This window comes from Symphalangus syndactylus, chromosome 3 (assembly GCF_028878055.3).
Source record: "Symphalangus syndactylus isolate Jambi chromosome 3, NHGRI_mSymSyn1-v2.1_pri, whole genome shotgun sequence".
NCBI classification, from domain to species: Eukaryota; Metazoa; Chordata; class Mammalia; order Primates; family Hylobatidae; genus Symphalangus; species Symphalangus syndactylus.
Genome location: NC_072425.2, coordinates 6,874,525 through 6,894,908, shown reverse-complemented (window position 1 = coordinate 6,894,908; position 20,384 = coordinate 6,874,525). Strand labels below are relative to the sequence as shown.

Sequence of the window (20,384 nt, the reverse complement as noted above, 5' to 3'; positions counted from 1 at the left end):
TTACTCATGTAACCAAACACCATCTGTTCCCCAATAACCTATGGAAATAAAATTTTTTTTTAAAAAAAGTACCTTATCTCCTGGTGTGATTTTGGGTTGCTGGTTAGTTGCCAGTGTGGGGAGCCTTTGAGTTTCAAACTTTTTTTTTTTTTTTTTTTTTTAGTTTCAAACTTTTGTAAAGCCTGCTGAAATGGTCCCAGGTTAACTAGGTATTTCACTAAAGTGGCTGTTTCTAGATCAGTATTTAGATCATTAGTTAAAAATGGCCTCCTGTATAACATTTCATATGGGCTCATATTAATTTTTGCTCTGGGGAAATTATGGACTCTTACGAGAGCTGTGGACAGCAAGTTGACCCAAGTTTCTGATGTTTCCTGATATAGCGTAGCTAACACCCATTTTAGAGTTTGATTAGCTCTTTCCACTTTTCTAGAGGATTGAGGCCTCCATACTGAATGTAAATAGTATTTGATTCTGAGAGCCTTAGCAACCCCTTGAATTATTTGAGAGATAAAGAACGAGTCATTATCACTTTGGAGGCTTTGAGGTAACCCAAACTGGGGAAATATTTCTTTGAAAAACCTTCACAACTTCATTGGCCTTCTGTGTTTTGGTGTAAGGTAAGCTTCAATCCAGCCAGTAAAGGTATCTGTAACCTGCACACAGACCTTGGGGGACTGAACAAAGCATGACGAACGCGGGAATAAAGATAAAGACAAAGAGTATATTTGGAAGAAGGGGTCAGGGGGCTCCTTGCTTCTAGTGAACAAGGGCCCTGAGCTTTACACACCCCTCTGTATTTATTAGGCAAAAGAGATAGCGAAAAGAAGAGGGGGTGGTTGTCAGCAGGCAGTTTGATTCACAGCAGGCTTGCAAGACCACATTCTTTGAACAATAGGCTCTAGATGTCTCAGTAGGTAACTGCAATGAGCACGGCGCCAGGGAGTGATTGCCCTCAGCAAACCTCCTGGTGGCAGGCACAGTCGTGAGTTTGTCCACATCCTGCTTTCATGATAAACAGTTTGCTGTTTGATCATATAGCCTCCAGTGGAATACTGAGTTGGTCATGTCTCAGGCCTTCAGCTCCCTACAGGTATCTGTTAGTACTAACAAATCTTGTATGCTCTACAGACTGGCATTGTCCTATGGCCCTTTGGGTTTCCTTTGAGTGCTCTTTGGGCAGTGATGGCTGTCATAATTTTTGTTTGCCATTTTTCTTTACTCTGTTCCCCTTTTCCTTCCTTCATGGTTGTTATACATCATGAAAGCAATATCAAGAAGCTGATTTTGATTAGTTTGTGGGCCCATCTGTAGCTTTTGGAGCTTACATCTAATGTCTGGGGCAGATTGGATTAGTATATTTTTTAAAGGCTTCCTCCAGCCTGCCATGAAACATGGCTGGATTTTCCTTCTTGCCCAGTGTAACCTCCTTTACCTTATCATAATTTACTGCCTTATTCTCTTTCTCTTCCTCCAAGGAGAGCCTCAAGAAACTTAGCCTGGTGGTTCATTCCCTCGGGTGTGTTATAGTCCCAATTAGGATCAGTAATGGAGACTGTGTCTGGGCCTAAGTGATTGCCCTGAGAGTTTCAAGGAAATAAGTCATCTGCTTCCTGGTGGGTGGCCTCAAATATTTGTTTCTTTTCCAAGGGGCTGCAATAGGTTGCTAGAATGAATTGAACATCTCCCCTGAGAGATCAAAGGCTAAGGTCAAAGTTTGGGACCCATATCCAAATTCCTAGGGTTCTCAGAATAGCTTCCTAGCTTTTTTGTATGTTGTTTTATATCAGTTATAGAAAAGGGGGACTGCACTAGGACTGGCCCCTCAGCTCCTGCTACTTCCCTAAGGGGTAGCAGGGCTGGAGGGGGAGTTGAATAGATTGTTCCTCTCCAAATGTGAGGAGGACTTAGCTGGACCCCCGAATTTTGCTCTTGGATTTGAGCCTCAGGAGCACTTGGCAAGGAGTTATACAGGGGTGGTTGCACTTCCCTCTGAGAGACAGGTGGCCTTTGTAAAAGGGGATCATCTACAATATCTAGTTCTGCCTTAAGACGTTCCTTTTCAGGGCAGGTTCCAGGACTTTTGCAGATTGTTGGGTTTTGGTATAGGGCTATGAAGACCTGTACGTGTGGGATTTCTGACAATTTACCCTGCCTTTTGCAAAACAGGTCTAATTGCAGGATGGTGTTGTAATTAAGACTTCCAATGACCACCAATTATTCCTGGCTGTCCGGCTGATATTGGGGCTATACAGTATTATAGTAGAAAATCAGATGTTTTCTCCTTAGATTGTCAGGGTTCAATTGATTCCAGTGGTTGAGGATGCAGCCAAGCAGGGAATCAGATGGAATGGATGGAGAGTTGCCCACAGTGGTCTGGAAGAGAGAAGAGGACTTTAAAAAGTGGAGGTCCTACTAGGTGACCCAGATTTTACCTGGGGTGGCCATCTGGAAAAACTCTGCGTCTTGTCTGGGGTTCCCAAGTGCATCCCCACTTCTGGGGCCCCATCTTAGTTTGTCAGATATGTCTGACCTCAGATGGGTGCCAGCACCACTTTGGAATGGTTCCCTCCACAATCAGTGGCCCACTATGAGTTTCCTCTTGTCCCTGGCTGAAGGCCCCGACTTCTAGCATCCTTATAATTTGATAAGGCCAAGCTTTTCCTTTTAACTTCAGCCAATATGTTCATACACAGAATCTCTTTTACAATTAATTTTCATAAGCCTACAACTTGTTCAAACCTTTGGATTTTTCCTATATCACTTAAAACAATCCTTTAGCCCTCTAAACTTAGGCAACAAAAATTATACAACATTTCTTGCATAATTTCACTTTCACAAATCTTTTTCACAACTTACCCAGATCATCTACTACTTGCTTGGACTTTGTGACTTGTCCTAAACATCCCTCTTTTATTTCTTTACTTTTATTATTATTATCATATTCCAGGCTGGAGTGCAGTGATGCCATCTTGGCTCACTGCAACCTCCTCCTTCCAGGTTCAAGCAGTTCTCCTGCCTCAGCCTCCCAAGTAACTGGGACAACAGGCGTGCATCACTGCACCTGGCTAATTATTTATATTTTTAGTAGAGACAGGGTTTCACCATATTGGCCAGGCTGGTCTCGAACTCCTGACCTCATGATCCACCTGCCTCGTCCTCCCAGAGTGCTGGGATTACAGGTGTGAGCCACTGCACCCAGTAATATCCCTCCTTTTTTTTTTTTTTGAGAAGGAGTCTTGCTCTTTCACCCAGGCTGGAGTGCAGTGGCACGATCTCGGCTCACTGCAGGCTCCGCCCTCCAGGGTTCACGCCATTCTCCTGCCTCAGCCTCCCACGTAGCTGGGACTACAGGCACCCACCACCTCGCCCGGCTAATTTTTTGTATTTTTAGTAGAGAAGGGGTTTCACCATGTTAGCCAGGACGGTCTCGATCTCCTGACCTTGTGATCCGCCCGCCTCGGCCTCCCAAAGTGCTGGGATTACAGGCGTGAGCCACTGCGCCCGGCCAATATCCCTCTTTTAAAACAACAGTCATTTTACTTTAGGACAAGAATTTACCATACAAGATGCCTTTTTATATAATACAAAATCTCTTTTATTTATAACCTTCTTTGCATAGCTAGGGGGCTAAGTGGGTTTCTTTTGTCCTTAGCCAGTTGAATAGATCAAGTAAGAGAAGGGAGGTCAAAATGCCTAAGAGACATTACGTTTTGTCTTTACTAGCTAACTCTACAGGAGAATTTAGCATAAGAAAAGAGGGTTTAAGTTCCCTGAAATGTGTGAATTCCTCCTTGACAAGCTGCCACTGCCAATTGTGTCACACTTAGGGATCAGGGAGTATAACCAGGAAAGACAGAAAAGAGTCCTTCCCCCTTCCAGGCAGGGCAGCTATCCCTATCATTCCTTGGCCTTCAGGTAACACTGGAGAGTGGCCCCAGTTGCCCTCAGTTACTGGGGAGCTACTAGGAAATGACTGCTGAAAGACCAAAAAAAAAAAAGGAAAAGGACTCAGGTTCCTCATGTGAACCAGGCAGTGGTGGTCAGGCGCTTCCACATGGATACCTTTCAGTCTCTCCATAGAGTGGCCCCAGCCAGAGAGCTGCAGTTGCCTCCGTGCTTAGGTGCTCTCTGTCAAGTGTCCTGAGTTGGAAAGAGAGATAGAAAATGCTTCCCCTGTATGCAACAGAGAGGAAAAGGGAAAATAAGAAGAAAAATAACTCCCAAACTTTGGGCTTGCCTCCTGGCTGGCTCATCAAAATATGTTACCAGGGGAGGGTCTTGACTATGAGTCATCCAGGTTCTTGGCATTGTGAACAAAGAATTGGACAAAATGCACAAAACAACAAAAGAATGAGTCAACGAAAGCACAGACTTATTGAAAGTATGCTCCACAGAGTGGGAGTGGGCTCAAGCAAGTTGCTCAAGAGTGTTAGTTACAGAATTTTCTGGAGTTTAAATACCCTCTAGAGGTTTCCCATTGGTTACTTGGTTACACTCTATGTAAATGAAGACTGGACCTGCTACCAGTCTGATTGGTTGCAGGAGGTGACCAATCAAAGGCTGAAGTGAAGTTATAAAGTTAAACCCTATGCTAATGAAGACTTGGCCCATGACCAGCCTGATTGGTTGTGGGAGGTGACCAATCAGAGGTACTTTCCAGTTTTTCGTCTGTGACACAGTGGAAGGGGGGTGGGCCGCAAATTGAGTAGCCGCTGTTCTTTTTTCACTTGGGTGTGGAGTGGTGTTTTCCTTTTGATTCAGTTCTAGGAAGTCAGCACAAATCGGCCTTGGGGTCCCTGCCTCCAGAACCTATTCTGCCTCAATAGTACTATAATTTTTGCTTCATCTGTCAAACATAATTTAGAAAACTCAAAAGGAGAAAGAAATCCAGTTACCTATATTTTTACACTTTCCATTTTTCTTCCTTCCTTCCTAATAGTGATTCAATTTTTACTTATTTCCTTTCTGTTTAGAGAACTTTCATTATTCATTTTTTCTTAGGAGAGTTCTGCTGGTGACAAATTCTCCTGGTTTCCCTAGTTTTTCATTTGAGAAAGTCTTGATTTCCCAAAAGATATTCTTGGTGGGTATAGGTGTCTGGGTTGACAGTTCTTTTCTTTCAGCACCTGAAAAATATTATGCCACTTCCTTCTGGCCTCCATGGTTTCTGATGAGAAACCATTTGAATTGTTTTCCCCATATAGGTAAGGTATCATTTTTTTCTGCTGCATTCAAGATTTTTTCTTTGTCTTTAGTTTTCAGAAGTGTGGCTATAATGTGTTTGTCTGGGGTTTGCTGAGCTTCTTAAAGCTGTATGTTTGTGTCTCTTGCTAAAGTTGAGAAGTTTTCAGCATTCTTTTTTTTTTTTTTTTTTGAGACAGAGTTTCGCTCTGTTACCCAGGCTGGAGTGCAGTGGCACAATCTTGGCTCACTGCAAACTCTGCCTCCCAGGCTCAAGTGATTTTCCTGCCTCAGGCTGCGGAGTAGCTGGGATTACAGGCATGCACCACCATGCCTGGCTAACGTTTGTATTTTTAGTAGAGACAGGGTTTCGCCATGTTGGCCAGGCCGGTCTCGCACTCCTGACCTCAGGTGATCTGCCTGCCTCGGCCTCCCGAAGTGCTGGGATTACAGGTGTGAGCCACCACGCCTGGCCGTATTTCTTTAAATACTGTCAGTTTTGTCCTTTTTCACCTGTCTTTGATGCTCTGATGACACGAATATTAGATCATTTGTTATAGTCCCATGGGTTTTTGAGGTTCACTTTTCTCTGCTTATCAGAATGGATAATTCTATTGTTCTTTATTTTCTTACTGTTCACGGATTCCTTCCACATCCCCTCCATTCTCTTGTTATGCATTTTCATTGAGATTTTTGATTTTTTTTTTTAGCTCTAAATTTTCCCTTTGGTTCTGTAATCCAAAAAGTTATCAGAGACAAGTCTCAATCAATTCAGAATTTTATTTTGGCAAGGTTAAGGACATGCCCAGAATAAAAAAACACCACCTTTGTAGAAAGGTATTTGGTGTGTGTGTGTTGTGTGTTGTGTCTGGTGTGCGTGGTGTGCATGTGTGTGTGTCTGGTGTGTGTGTGTCTGGTGTGTGTGTGGTGTATGTGGTGTGTGTAGTGTGTGTGGTGTATGTGGTATGTGTAGTATGTGTGGTGTATGTGGTGTGTGCCTGTATGTGGTATGTGTGTGGTGTGTGTGTGTGGTGTGTGTGTGGTGTGTGCACTTGTGTCTAGTGTGTGTATGTGGTGTATTTGTGTCTATTATGTGTGGTGTGTGTGATGTGTGTGGTGTGCGTGTGTTTGTGGTGTGTCTGTGGTGTGTCTGTGGTGTGTTTGTGTCTGGTCTGTGGCATGCATGTGTGTGGTGTGTGTCTGGTGTTTGGTGTGTGTATGTGTGTTGTGTGTGTGGTGTATACATGTGTGTGGTGTGTGTGTGGATGTGAAGTATGTGTGTAGTGTGTGTGGTGTGTGTGTGGTGTGTTTGGTGTGTGCATGTGTGTGGTGGCTGTGTGTCCAGTGTGTGTGTGTGGTGTATCTGTGATGTGTGTGGTGTGTGCACATCTGGCGTGTGTGATGTGTGTGTGGTGTGGGTGTGTGTGTGTGGTGTGTGGTGCAGGTGTGTGTCTGGTGTGTGTGCTTGCATGTCCTTTGTGTGTGGTGTGTGTGGTGTACATATGGTGTGCGTGTAGTGTGTGTGTTTGGTGTTTGTGGTGTGTGTGCTTGTGTGACCAGTGTGTGTGTATGGTGTATGTGTGTCTGGTATGTGTGGTGTGTGTGTGTGTGTGGTGTATGTATGCATGTGTGTGGTGTGTGGTGCGTGTGTCTGGTGTGTGCACTTGTGTGTCCTGTGTGTGTGGTGTATGTGTGTCTGATGTGTGTGGTGTATGTATAGTGTGTGTGTAGTGTGTGTGTGTTTGGTGTTGGTGTGTGTGGCGTGCATATGTGTGGTGTGTGCACTTGTGTGTCCAGTGTGTGTGTATGGTGTATGTGTGTCTGGTATGTGTGGTGTGTGTGTGTGGTGTATGTATGCATGTGTGTGGTGTGTGTGGTGTGTGGTGCGTGTGTGTGTCTGGTGTGTGTGCTTGCGTGTCCTTTGTGGTGTGTGTGGTATACATATGGTGTGTGTGTAGGTGTGTAGTGTGTGTGTTTGGTGTTTGTGTGTGTGATGTGCGTGTGTGTGGTGTGTGCGCTTGTGTGTCCAGTGTTTGTGTATGGTGTATGTGTGTCTGGTATGTGTGGTGTGCGTGTGTGTGTGTGTGGTGTATGCATGTGTGTGTCATGTGTGGTGCATGTGTGTGGTGTGTGTGTGTGTAGAGGGAGATTTATCATGAGGAACTGGCTCATGTGATCACAGAGGCTGGCACGTCCACATCTGTGGTTCTGCCTGGCGGGCTTGGGTGCTGTCCGCACATGGAGAGCTGATGGTGCAGTTCCCGATGGCGGTGGCCGGCAGAGGTGAAATCCAGAGGCACCTGCTGGAGACTTTTCCCTTACCCAGGGGAGGGTTGGTCTTGAATGTGGGTTGAATGAGGTCCACCTACATTACAGAGAGCAGTGGTCTTCACTCTGGATTAAAGTGATAATCTTATCTCAGAGCACCTTTGTAGAAGTATCTGCAAGGTACCATCAAGTGTACTTGACCAAGTATCTGAGTATCCCGTGGCCCAGCTAAGTTGACACAACATTAACCATCACAGCATCTAAGAAATTTGTGCTCTTCCTGGTTCTTAGTATGTCGAGTGAGTTTCTGTTGAAAACTGGCCATTTTTGGCCTTTCGGCATGGGACCTTGGATCTCAGTTAAGCATTCTGCGTTGGCTGTCAGGGAAGGAGGAGGGCTGCTGTCTTGTTGCTGGTGAGTGCAGAAGTCTGCGTTCCCCACTTGGCCTCTGTTGACATATGGTAGCGTGTTCTCCTTACTGCTGGGCTGGGGTGGCAGGTCTGGCTTCCCACCATGCCTCAAGGGAACTTTCCTGGCTGGGAGGGTTAGAAGTGCCTTGTTCTTGTTCTCCACGTGGTTTCTGCACAGTGTGTGTGGGTGGGCGGCTTCATGACTGCTGGATGGGGGTAAAAGTCCTGACTCCACAAGGCCCTTCTGACAGCTCCCTAGCAGCAGGGGGTGCCCCTACTGCCTGTGTAAATGGACGTCAAGGTGTCCCGTGTGGTCTTCACTAGTACCGCAGAGGTGGGCTGGGGCTGGGGGGGCCATGATAACCCCTGCTGAGGAGGAACGTTCCATCTCCTACTTGGCTTTCTCTGACAGCACCCCATGGAGGGTGAGGGATTTGGATGCCTCATTGCAGTCTAGGTGCTCCTCTGGGTCTTTGCTGGAAGGGAGGGATGGAGATGGAGCCAGCATTTTCTGTGGGTTGTCTGAGAGCTCCCTGTCCTGCTAGTCTGCCTTGGTTAGGGAGAGCTGGCTTTTGCTGGTGCTTTTTTTTTGTCGTCTGTGCCCCTTGGGCATTTCCAAGTTTTAGGCTTCATCAGCTCCAAATGTGGGATATAGGAGGCAAGAAGAAAACCCCGGAAACGCACCTTATATCCTGGGGTCCTAGCTAGTCTGTCCTATTTTCTCCACCTTTAAGAGTCATTCTATGTTTGCTTTATGAATAATTTTCAGTATGTTAATTCCACTTAGTGGGAACAATATGGCAGAGTATGTCTGCTCCATCTTCCCAGAAGTGGAAGTCCTGTTTTTTAAGATGAGAGGAATTAGAGCCAGTTGGCTACTGATGGGAACACTCCATTGGGGAGGGAAATTGCAGGAGCCAGTACTTGAGCAGGTGAGAGGGGCTGAGGCTACAGCAGCGATATCTCTTTTTTCTCAAGAAGGGAGGGCAGGTTTGAGGGTGTGCTTGCGGGAAGTTGGTGGCTTTGGTGGCCGCCCAGTCCACAGATCTGAGTTGCATGTGAGTCTGGACAGAGGTGTGGTCTAGGAACATGAACTGCAGCTGGAGCTGAGATTCTGAATGTCACTTCTGGTTTCAGATCCAGGAATCTCAGGGGCCAGCCTGGAATCAGTGTCTGAGGGTCGGGAACCACGAGCTTCAGTCCATGCAGGGGTGGAGGCTGTAAATCCACCAGGCTGGCAGACACTGGAGGGTAGGAATGCCAACAGCAGCACCTGGAGATCAGCGCCCACTACAGGGCAGCGCCCCGACTGTCCTCCTGCCTCTGTCTTGGTGGAGCCCGTCCCATGTCTTGTGAACGGCCTCTGAAGACAAGCGTCCAGGAACGGGACTAGGGGCTGCCTCCCTTGGCACCCACCACCCTCCTGGTTTCTCTCCAGCACCAGACTCGCAGGGAGAAAGAGGTTCTCTACACCCCTTAGCCACATCCGCTGGGAATGCATAAAAACGAAACAACTATGGAATCAGATTGGGTTCAAAGGAGCGCACCCTTTTGTGGGCTGTGCTATAAAAAGCAAAAGATCTGGGAAAGAAGGTCCCTCTTTGCTTTCAGCTATTCAGATCACGCCTGAGTGCTGGGCGCTGTCTCAGGCCAGGCATGTGGTAAAACTGAAAATGCAGATGGGCCCACTGTTGCCTCTCAGCTGTGGGAGCTGCTGCATGTGGACTTGGTCTGATGTGGACTTGGGCCTGTGGGCCGCCTTCAGGAGGACATGGCTTTGGAGCTGCCCAGGATGTCTGGTAGCCAGGGAGGTGTCTGGCAGAGGTTGGGGGCTCATGCCACCTCGGGGCATCCATACAGCCGTGGCTCCCTGGGCCTACCGCTTGGCTTTTGAGTGTTGCCAGGCAGTGGCTGGCAGCACTGAGTGTCCCTGGTCCTCTGGGAGCTGCAGTCCAGAGAGAACTCTGCCAGCAAGGGCACGTCTGCCTGTGGGTGCTGCCTGAACTCCAGCCCCATGCTTGGACCTCCCCCTGACTGGCCTCCCCACTGCCTGGACCCTACCAGGTGTGTGCTTCTGAGAAGGAGGCCTGTTGGGGGCTGGGGGTGCTTCTGTGGCCGGGACTGTGTGTTTTGTCTCTGTCCTTCCTCATCTCCCTCTCCTTGCTTCCAGACAAACGATGCGGCCGGCAACACCTGGAACTGGCTCTACTTCATCCCTCTCATCATCATCGGCTCCTTCTTCATGCTCAACCTGGTGCTGGGCGTGCTCTCGGGGTGAGAGACCATGTGGGGGATGTGCAGGTGCCCCTCTGTGTTCTCAGCTGAGGGGTCAACAGGGGCACGTGTGACACTTGGGGTGGGGGGCCTGGCCCATGGGTGCCCTTTGTGGTGGTTGCCCCTGGTGTTCTGGGTTCTGGTAGCCCTTCCTTTGTGCCACCATCCTGACCTGTCCTTGATCAGCCCCTTGGCCCCTTATCTCTATCATACCCTTGGCCTTTCCTTGGTCTCTGCCATGGGAGAGCAGCTGCCGCTACTCATCTGGGTAGACAAGAGGTGTCGTCTGTGATGGGAGGTGTGGTCGTAATGGGAGGTGTGGTCTGTAATGGGAGGTTGGTCTGGGGGAATCGGAGGTGTGGTCTGTATTGGGAGGTTGGTCTGGGTGGATGGGAGGTGTGGTCTGTGATGGGAAGTGTGGTCCTGGTAGATGGAGGTGTGGTCTGGGACGGTTTCTGAGTAGCCTCTGTGGCCACAGAGAGCCCCTCTGTTACCGTGGTGAGAAATAACTGGGAGTACCCTGATCTCTGCAGAAGTCACCACTGGGCTCGCCACCCTGGCCCTGACCGCTGGTGTGTACTTCCTCTCAGGTCACCTCTTTGTGCCAAGCTACTCCAGGGGAGGGTGAGAGAGAGGGCTCAGGGCTGGGGGTCCATCGTGGAGAAGGTGGAGAAAGAGTCCTCTCTGGGAGTGGGATGTGGTAGGCGGCCATGGCCAGGTGGGCCTGTGGGCACACAGCCGCTCCTGTCCCACCCTGGGGCTGAGAGCTGAAGAGATGCCATGTATGGAGCCTGACTGGGGTTGGTATTTGGGGCTCCTGCCTTACCACAGGGCAAGGAGTTGTGCTAGGAAGAGGTGGAAGGCATCAGGCCTGCCTGGCTTCCTCCTCCCACCTTGGCCTCAGCTCCCCTGTGAGGCTGGAGGAGTACATCTCCCCGCTGTGCTCCCTATGATCCCTGCTCAGGCCCACGGCTCCGAGCCGGGCTTGGGATAGAGCCTGGTGAACCTGGGAGTTCTGCCACGCTGAGCAAGACAGGAGCAGCCAGAGTGGGGATGGCTGGAGCCGAAGCCTCTGGGCTCCAGCGGGAGATCGTGCCTTTGGTTTTGGCCCTGTCCCGTAAGGGGTGTGATTGTCACTAGCAGGCCTCTCCAAGAGCCTCCATGGGAACCAGCAAGCGACTGGCTCAGGGGATGGAAATAGAACTCCTAGCCTGGCCCGGTAGCCGGCGGAGGCTTAGGGCTCGGAGGAGGCACGGTGGGAGGGACATCTCAGCTGAGACCCAACTGGGGGCCTAGGAATGAGCCAGGCTAAGGAAGGAGGAGGGTCTTCCAGGCAGAGAACAGCTGGGGTGGAGGCACAGTGGACAGAGGGTTGTGGCCTGTGTGTTGCAGAGATGCTTGGAGCTGGAGTCAGAGGGTGTTGTGGGGAGAGGGCACAGGGGCTGGCAGGGGGCTGGCAGCAGCCAGGCTTGTGAGGTGCCTGGGCTGTGCTGAGGATGCTGCCTGGTGCCAAGGGCGCTGAGAACGCTGCCTGGTGGGAAGCCTGACAGGAGCATAGGTGGGTTCAAGGGGACGTAGGAGGGCAGCCTGCTCAGGGCTTCCTTCTCCGTCCCTCTAGGGAATGTGCAGAACAGCCTGAGGGGCTGGAGGGGAGGCCCAAGGCAGGGCCTGCTTGCTATTTCCCGCTCCTTCCCCACTGTGAGGATCCCGGCCTCTGGGGAGAATGGGATATGTGATGGTCCTCCCATCAGCCCAGCTGAACCCTCCCTCTGGCCCACAGGCCCAGCAGAGGGCCCCCAAGCCAGGGGCCAGCACCCCCCATGTGGGTCCTGCATCCCGGGGTGGCAGTGGTAAGAGGCCGCCTTCCCAGCCTTGCTCTGTGGGAAAAGCCACGGCTCTGCCATGTCTGGGCGAGAGCTGCAGGAGGGGCCAGCTTGGGGCTAATTCGGCCTCTCTCTCTCCATTCCCAGAACTCCCATCCTTACAGCATCCCAGAGAAGCGGAATAGGTGGCCCCTGTCCTGCCCCTTCTCGCCCAGCGAGGACAGAAGCTCAGGGAGGGCTGGCCCTGCTGCCGGCCACTGCGTGAGAAGCAGCTACTCTGTGGAGCGGGCCAGACTGCTGGGGGGAGTTGCTGCTGGTAGCTCTCAGATCAATTCAAGCATTGATGTCCTTGCCCTTCCCCTGTCCCCCAGGCCCTCTCATTCTCAGGGCATGGCCACAGGGATTGGCCTGGGTGGGGAGGCCACAGTGGACCCTGCCTTCCTGTAGATTTGGGACTTGGGATGCCCAGATGGGAGGGTGCACCTGGGCAGGTCTGGTCACCTTGCACTGCCTGGGCTGTAGCAGTTCAGTGCCTGGCAGACACTGGTCCTGCGCCCAGGGTCAGTCGTGGTCAGAGCCAGGGACTGTTGCACCGGGGCTGTGTGTGCTGGGAGTCACGCCTGCCACACCCACTCCAGCAAGCCCAGAAGCTTGTGTGTGTGTGTGTGTGTGTGTGTGTGTGTGTGTGTGAGAGAGAGAGAGAGAGAGAGAGAGAGAGAGAGAGAGAGAATGGCTTGCTTCTGGCACTGTGAACCTTAAAGCTTGGCCAGGAGGCTGGGGCTGGTGTAAGGGTGCTAAGCTGGAAGGGCAAGTGTTCTCTGCTGGTCACCATGACAGCTGTGAAGGCTCAGGCGGGGCTGGGGCGAGATGTCGGGGGCCAATGATAGAAAGTCTCCTCTCCTGCTCACTGTGAGCCTCAGAGTCTTGGTTGAGGAGGCTACATGGACTCTGCAGTATTTTCCTTCTGCCTCTGGCCTGCCCTGACCCAGTCCCTTCTTCCCTGTCCCTGTCTGTCCCTCCTCCTTCCCACAGAGGCTTTGCATCTGAACCAACAGAGGAAGCAAAGTGAACCTTCTCCTCTGGAGATTGTTGCCAGGAGCTCTCTGGAGGACAGCAGATAACAGAGCCTGGCACGAGGGGAGGGAGGAGGCGCATGCCTAGGTTGCTGTAGGCAGGGGCTGTGAAATTGTCCCTGCTCTCTAGAACTGCCCCTCTGGGGACCAAGACACTGTCCCTAAGTGCCACAGGAGTCTGAGGACGGAGGGCTACCTGGGCTGCTCATGGAGGCCCTCCGGGTGCCCAGGGAGCTGCCTGGTGCTCTGGAGTGCTCATCTGGAGTGCTCAGGTTAGAAGAGGCTGGGGTGGCAGGGGCCTGCCTGAAGCGGCCGCCTGCAGCCTGCGTCTCCTGTCCCAAGCTTTCCCTGGTCCTTTTTGTCTCTGGGGCTGCACACCTGTGGGGCTTGCACTCACCTGATCTTGCTTTTCCGGCCCCTGCATGGTAGGGAGTTTGCCAAGGAGCGAGAGAGGGTGGAGAACCGCCGCGCCTTCCTGAAGCTGCGCCGGCAGCAGCAGATCGAGCGAGAGCTCAACGGCTACCTGGAGTGGATCTTCAAGGCGGGTGAGGGCCCGTGGGAGCCACTGCACTCCTGGCCGGCCACTGTTAGTTCTCTGTCCCCAATTCTGCTCTGCTGCCAGCTGGGGTGCCCTGGCTGCTGGGTAGAGCCTGAAGGGACTTTGTAGTGAGCAGAGTGAGAAGGGATTTCTCTCTAGCTCACCCAGGGGCCCGGCACCAGGCAGCCATATGGCTCTGAGGACAGTGGCCTTTTAAATGGAGGACTCTGCCATGGCCCAGCCCAAAGCTGGTCTTCCCCCATTAGTCTCAGCCAAGTCCCTTCTGTGCCCTGACTCTGGGTTTTGTCAAGCCTGGACTCCCTCCCCTCGCCCCAGGCCAGCGCTCTTGCCTCCACATGGGGCATCCACTTCCACCTCCTAAGGTTTCCCAAGTGCCTCCTCAGAGATGAACTCGCCTGTGGCACAGCTGTTCTCAGGGAGGTGACATGTGTGTAGGGACGGGCAGACACAAGGCGGCTGAGTCCTCTTCACAGGGCACCGTCTGTCCCAGTAGAAAAAGCTCAGCTGTGGGCCCTGCTGGCTTCTGGAAGTCTAACAGCCGATAAGGCGGCAAGGTGTGGTGGCTCACGCCTATAATCCCAGCACTTTGGGAGGCCGAGGCGGGCGGATCACCTGAGGTCAGGAGTTCGAGACCATCTTGGCCAACATGGTGAAACCCCGTCTCTACTAAAAATACAAAAATTAGCCGGGCGTGGTGGCACATCCCTGTAATCCCAGTGGGGAGGCTGAGGCAGGAGAATCACTTGAACCCGGAAGGTGGAGGTTGCAGTGAGCCAAGATTGCGCCACTGCACCCCAGCCTGGGCGACAGAGCGAGACTCCATCTCAAAAAAAAAAAAAAAAAAGAGCTGAGAAGGCAGGGCCTTCCAGACAGAGGTGTGCCTCTGTCCTGGGGCATTCCTGGGGTCAGGAGGGCTCTGACCTGAGGCTGTGTTTCCCTCGCAGAGGAAGTCATGCTGGCCGAGGAGGACAGGAATGCAGAGGAGAAGTCCCCTTTGGACGGTAGGTGGCACTCGCTGGTACTCCTGTGTGGCGGAGAGCTCTGGTTGCCACGTGGGTGGTGACACGTGCCCGCTTGCATGTTTCACACGCGAGGTGCTCTCGGCAGTGCCAGGCACCTGCACAGCCATCACGTGAACACAGACTCGGGCCATGGTGTCTGACCCTGGCACCTGACACAGGCCCACATTGCAAGTTTAAACCGAGCTGTGTCTATCCCCAGGGCTTGGGGTGCTGCTGCTCCCAGAGACCATGGGAAGGCTCATGGCACAACCTGGGGCCACGAGAGGGAGCTCGGGCCCCATTGCTGTGGTTGCTGGCACTGGTTACCAGCACAGCTGCAGCAGCAGGAAGGTTCCCCTCTCTGCACACCCACTGCTCAGGTCAGGGTCAGACAGCATGGGCACATCTGTGGCAATCTCAGCCGGCCCCATGCCTGCGGCTCTGAGCAGGTCTATGCTGTCCCCATTGTAGTTCTGGCCTTGCCCCAGATGGATGTTGCCTGGTTTGCCTGGTGGCCAGGCCTCCCCACTGGCCTCATTTTGGAAGGAAGGGAAAGCGGGGATCCCTCACCCTCAAAATTCCTTGTCCCTTCAGCTCTGGGGACTGGGAGGGACCCAAGGGGGCCCACAATCTTCCGGCCTCAGCCTAAGCCCCAGTTCAGGACAGGAGCTCAGGAGAGGTCACCGATCCTAGGGGGAGTGTGATCCCATGCCCCGCTGAGGCAGGTGGCCTGAGGGCTGCAGCTCAGGCAGTCTCTCCCATCCTTTGTTTAAAGCAGTGCTGAAGAGAGCGGCCACCAAGAAGAGCAGAAATGACCTGATCCACGCAGAGGAGGGAGAGGACCGGTTTGCAGATCTCTGTGCTGTTGGTGAGTCTCAGGGTGTCCCTCCAGCTCTGCCAGGCTTGAGCTGGCCATGGAGTGCATGCTCCGCTTCCCCTGCTACCCAGCCACTGTTGGACTCCCCTTCTTGCCTAAACGCCTGCAGGCTCCTTTCAGACAGTTTGCTGCTCCTGGCTTTGTGACCCCCATGTGGACATAGGGCCCTTAGCCATATCCCAAGGCTGGAGGACTCTGTAGGGCCACCTCTCTCTTCAGCCCCTGTCTGTTTTTCACTTTCTGGACCTGCTGCCTCTGAGGCCCTTGTGTCATCCCCTACCTCTCAAATAATACAAGGAACATTCTGCTTAATTTATCCAACAGAGCTGTGTCGGTTCCCTTCCTCTCTATCTGGTATTAGATTCTGGTTCCAGAAGTGCCTGGGCCTTGCTTCATTTTGAGACACCAAGTCAGATCCAATCTGGACTTCCTTGTTGTACAGCAGTCTGTGAGTGGACCAGATTTAGAAGATGTCTACCATTATATTGTTACATGTATGAGACAGAACTCTTTAATAAAACAGGAAACACACACACACTCATGCGTACACACACATACACTTAAACTGGACCTTTTCTGTTCTCACTCAGCACTAGGAAACTCCTGTTAACAACTTCGAATGTACCCTTCTCTATTTCTCCATGCTCACCTCAGATAACACACACAAACACTCAGACATTCACACACAAATATGCATGTAGAGTTTTGGAGTCTTCTCCTGTTACAAAAATGATTTCATACAAACTTGTCTCATCAGTCCCTTTCCTAAACAGTTCCTAATCAATTTGTCTGATTCTGGTCCCCTTTGTCGGGTGCAACCTGGCGTTGCTGATGCAGAGTCACTGGAGTTGTTCAGTTGCTCGTCTGCTTTTGTCTCACTATGAAAAATACTGCCCCCAAGTCTTTGTGAATGGCTGTCCTTCCTCACTAGTGCTTTTCTCTGTGGGGCAGATTCCCAGGAGCAGGTGCCGAGGGTGAGGGTGTGGTACTGTTCAGAGTTCTGTGCGACCCCACATTCCATCCACAGTACAGGCCGACCTTCGCCCTCATCCAGTGCTATGTGACGGCTCCTTTTGATTTTTCCCAGTTTGAGGCCAATTTGATGAGTGTAGAGTAATATTTCTTTGGCACTACAATTTTCCTTTCTCCTACTGTCCGTGATGCTGGCCCTCTTTCTAAATGTTTGTTCCGTGTCTGGACTTGGCCTTTGGTGACTCTTCCCATATGCTATACAGTTTTCTATTGAGTTTATTTGTAAATTATTTTGTATTTATTTTGACAATAATGAGATACCAATGTATATCATAGATCTGAATGTTTTATCATCTTAAAATTTTATTTTATTTAATTAATTTTTTTTGAGACAAAAATTTTGCTCTTGTTGCCCAGGCTGGAGTGCAATGGTGTGATCTCGGCTCACTGCAACCTCCGTCTCCCAGGTTCTAGTGATTCTTCTGCCTCAGCATCCTGAGTAGCTGGGATTACAGGCATGCACCAACTGCCCAGCTAATTTTTTGTATTTTTAGGAAAGACAGGGTTTCACCATGTTGGCTTGGCTGTTCTCGAACTCCTGACCTCAGGTGATCTACCCACCTTGGCCTCCCAAAGTGCTGAGATTACAGGTGTGAGCCACCACGCCTTGTTCATCTTATAATTTTAAACAATTTATTATATGATTGTGGTAGCTAAATAGTTTCCTTCTATTGCTGTTTTATCTAGAGTTTTTATTCTGATTTTGTAAAATGAAGAGTTAAAATGTCTTTATCTATGGTTTGGAATCATTTAAATAATGCTGGAATTATCTTTTTTTTTTTTTTTTTTGAGATGGAGTCTTGCTCTGTCGCCCAGGCTGGAGTGCAGTGGCGCAGTCTCGGCTCACTGCAAGCTCCACCTCCCGGGTTCATGCCATTCTCCTGCCTCAGCCTCTCCGAGTAGCTGGGACTACAGGCGCCCGCCACCACGCCCGGCTAATTTTTTGTATTTTTAGTAGAGACGGGGTTTCACCGTGGTCTCGATCTCCTGACCTCGTGATCCGCCCGCCTCGGCCTCCCAAAGTGCTGGGATTACAAGCGTGAGCCACTGCGCCTGGCCATTATCTTTTTTATAGATGAGATAAAACTGTGAATCTACATAATCCCAAAAAGAAAAAAAAAAAGGATTTGGACCAGTGTTGTGACTTAGGCTTTGTTAGGAAATCACCTCGTTCTCTGGGTGTTCGGATCCCTTTCTGTGGCGCTGTGCACCGGCTCTCTGGCGATTCTCTTAACCTTGCCTGTGTCCAGTGCTTGTGCCTCACTCAGCAGATGTCTATCCAGTGCCCGCCACGTGCCAGCAACGGAGGCATGGGGGCCACCACACTGGAGAAACCCATAATAAAGGCCCTTCATCGTTGGAGTTTCCGTCCAGCGGGGGCATCAAACAACAAATAAGATAGTAAGGAAAATATGCCGCATGCCAGAGCCCCTGTCCAGAGGAGGAAGAGGTCAGGAAGGCAGGAGTGGAAGCGTGTGGAGGGGGGCAGTGCCAGAAATCCATGGCCATAGAAGGCCTGAGGAAAAAGACTGCCTTTGAGTAAGAGTTGCAGGAAGTGAGGAGGTCGGCCTGAGGGACGCCAGGGGAGGTTGGCCTGAGGGAAGCCAGGGGAGGGGAGGTCAGCCTGAGGAACGACTCTCAGGCTGACCCGGAGAGAGAGGGGAGGTTGGCCTGAGGGACGTGGGGGTGGGGAGTGGGGCGGGGAGGGAAGGTTGGCCTGAGTCGGGGGAGGGGGAGGGGAGGTCAGCCTGAGGGACACCCGGGAGAGGGGAGACGCCAGACGCCGCCAGAGAGGGGAGATCAGCCTGAGGGATGCCCAGAGGAGAGGGGGGAGGTCAGGGGAGAGGTGAGGTCGGTCTGAGGGACCTCTGGGAAAGGACATTCCAGGCAACAAGTGCCAAGACCCTGAGGCAAGACTGTGCTTGGCACCCAGGTGTGGGGAACGTCTTGGAGGCCAGTGCGGTTGGAGTGAGGTGCCATGGGCTGTCAGGAGCGGTCGAGGAAACCTGAGAGTCAGACAGGCTCAGTTCCAGCCAGGACCCCAGGCCGCCCTGGTGGTTTGCAGACGGGTGACACCCTCTGGCTTCTGTGGTGTAAGGGTCTCTCTGGAGACTGTGTAAAGTGTTCCTTTTTCTCCACAACCTCTCCAGCATGGTTTTTTGGTTTTTTTTTTTTTACTTTTTAATAATAGCCATTCTGATTGGGGTGAGATGATATCTCATATTGGTTTTGATTTGTGTTTCTCTAATAATCAGTGATGTTGAGCTTTTTTTCGTGTTTGTTGGCCACACGTATGTCTTCTTTTGAGAAGTGTCCGTTCATGTCCTTTGCCTACTTTTTAATGGGGTTGTTTGTTCTCCCAGCACCATTTATTAAGTAGGGTATTCTATTTAATAATATGGAATACATCTTAGCTTTATTCCTAGGTGTTTTATTTTTATTTTTTTGTGGCGATTGCAAATGGGAGTTCATGCATGATTTGGCTCTCCGCTTGCCTGTTGTTGGTGTATAAGAATGCTGGCGATTTTTGAACATTGATTTTGTATCCTGAGACTTTGCTGAAGTTACTTATCAGCTTGAGAAGATTTCGGGCTCAGATGATGGCATCTGCAAACAAAGATAGTTTGACTTTTTCCCTTTCTATATAAATACCCTTTATTTCTTTATCTTGCCAGATTGCTCTGGCCAGAACTTCCAATACTATGTTGGATAGGAGTGGTGACAGACATCCTTGTCTTGTGCAGGTTTTCAAGGGGAATGCTTCTAGCTTTTGCCCATTCATGATGATATTGGCTATGGCTTTGTCATATATGTCTCTTATTATTCTGCCATATGTCCCTTTAATATCTAGTTTAATAAGAGTTTTTAACATGAAGGGATGTTGAATTTTATTGAAGGTCTTTTCTGCATCTATTGAGATAATCATGTGGTTTTTATCTTTAGATCTGTTTATGTGATGAATCACATTTATTGATTTGGGTATGTTGAACCAACGTTGCATCCCAGGGATGAAGCCTACTTGATTGTGATGGATAAGCTTTTCGATGTGTTGCTGGATTTGGTTTGCCAGTATTTTGTTGGGGATTTTTGCATCAATGTTCATCTAGGATATCAGTCTGAAGTTTTCTTTTTTTGTTGTATCTGTCAGGTTTTGGTATGAGGATGATGCTGGTCTCATAGAATGAGTTAGGGAGGAGTCCTTCCTTTACAATTGTTTAGAATAGTTTCAGTAGAATTGGTACTAGCTCGTCTTTGTACCTCTGGGAGAATTGAGCTGTGAGTCCATCTGGACCTGGGCTTTTTTTGATTGGTAGCCTATTTATTACTGCCTCAATTTTAGACCTCATTATTGGTCTTTTCAGGGATTCAATTTATTCCTGGTTCAATCTTAGGAAGGTGTATGTGTCCAGGAATTTATTCATTTCTTCTAGATTTTCTAGTTGATGTGCATAGAGGTGTTTATAGTATTCTCTGATGGTTGTCTGTATTTCTGTGGGGTCAGTGCTGGTATCTCCTTTATCATTTCTGACTGTGTTTATTTGAATCTTCTCCTCTTTTTTTTAGTCTCGCTAGTGGTCTATCTATTTTATTAATTTTTTTTTCAACAAACTAGCTCCTGTTTTCATTGATTTTTTTAATGGATTTTTCATTTCTCTATCTCCTTCAGTTCAGCTCTGATCTTAGTTATTTCTTGTTTTCTGCTAGCTTTGGGGTTTGTTTGCTCTTGGTTCTCTAGTTCTTTTAATTGTGATGTTAGGTTGTTAACTTGAGATCTTTCTTTTTGGTATGGGCATTTAGTGCTATAAATTTCCCTCTTAACACTGCTTTAGCTGTGTCCCAGAGATTCTGGTATGTTATATCTTTGTTCTCATTAGTTTCAAAG

At 50.1% G+C, this 20,384-nt stretch overlaps 2 protein-coding genes across 7 annotated transcripts in view; one reads left to right on the top strand and one right to left on the bottom strand.

Moving 5' to 3' along the window:
- Positions 1-20,384, top strand: part of CACNA1B (calcium voltage-gated channel subunit alpha1 B) — a 243,833-nt gene that overhangs the window by 67,078 nt on the left and 156,371 nt on the right. For 2 of the 4 annotated variants that reach the window (XM_055270114.2, XM_055270112.2), the window contains 4 exons: positions 10,033-10,136; positions 13,462-13,577; positions 14,536-14,592; positions 15,368-15,460. In XM_055270114.2, the coding sequence (XP_055126089.1) occupies positions 10,033-10,136; positions 13,462-13,577; positions 14,536-14,592; positions 15,368-15,460 (370 nt within the window). The remainder of the gene's footprint in view (positions 1-10,032; positions 10,137-13,461; positions 13,578-14,535; positions 14,593-15,367; positions 15,461-20,384) is intronic. The other 2 variants (XM_063636690.1, XM_055270113.1) reach the window with 1 other exon arrangement.
- LOC129478607 (histidine-rich glycoprotein-like) lies at positions 724-10,405 on the bottom strand. 3 transcript variants are annotated; one of them, XR_010120169.1, is made up of 3 exons: positions 10,350-10,405; positions 4,066-4,176; positions 724-2,376 (listed from the first exon to the last, which is right to left on the bottom strand). XR_010120169.1 is itself a non-coding variant. In XM_055270147.1 (3 exons), the coding sequence occupies exon 1, from the start codon at positions 7,354-7,356 to the stop codon at positions 6,274-6,276; it is 1,083 nt and encodes a 360-aa protein (XP_055126122.1). In that variant the 5' UTR covers positions 7,357-9,021; the 3' UTR covers positions 724-2,376; positions 4,066-4,176; positions 4,899-6,273. The 3 variants fall into 3 exon arrangements, 2 of the variants coding, with proteins under 2 accessions (XP_055126122.1, XP_055126123.1); XM_055270147.1 differs by lacking the exon at positions 10,350-10,405 and adding an exon at positions 4,899-9,021; XM_055270148.1 differs by lacking the exon at positions 10,350-10,405 and having other exon boundaries at positions 4,066-9,021.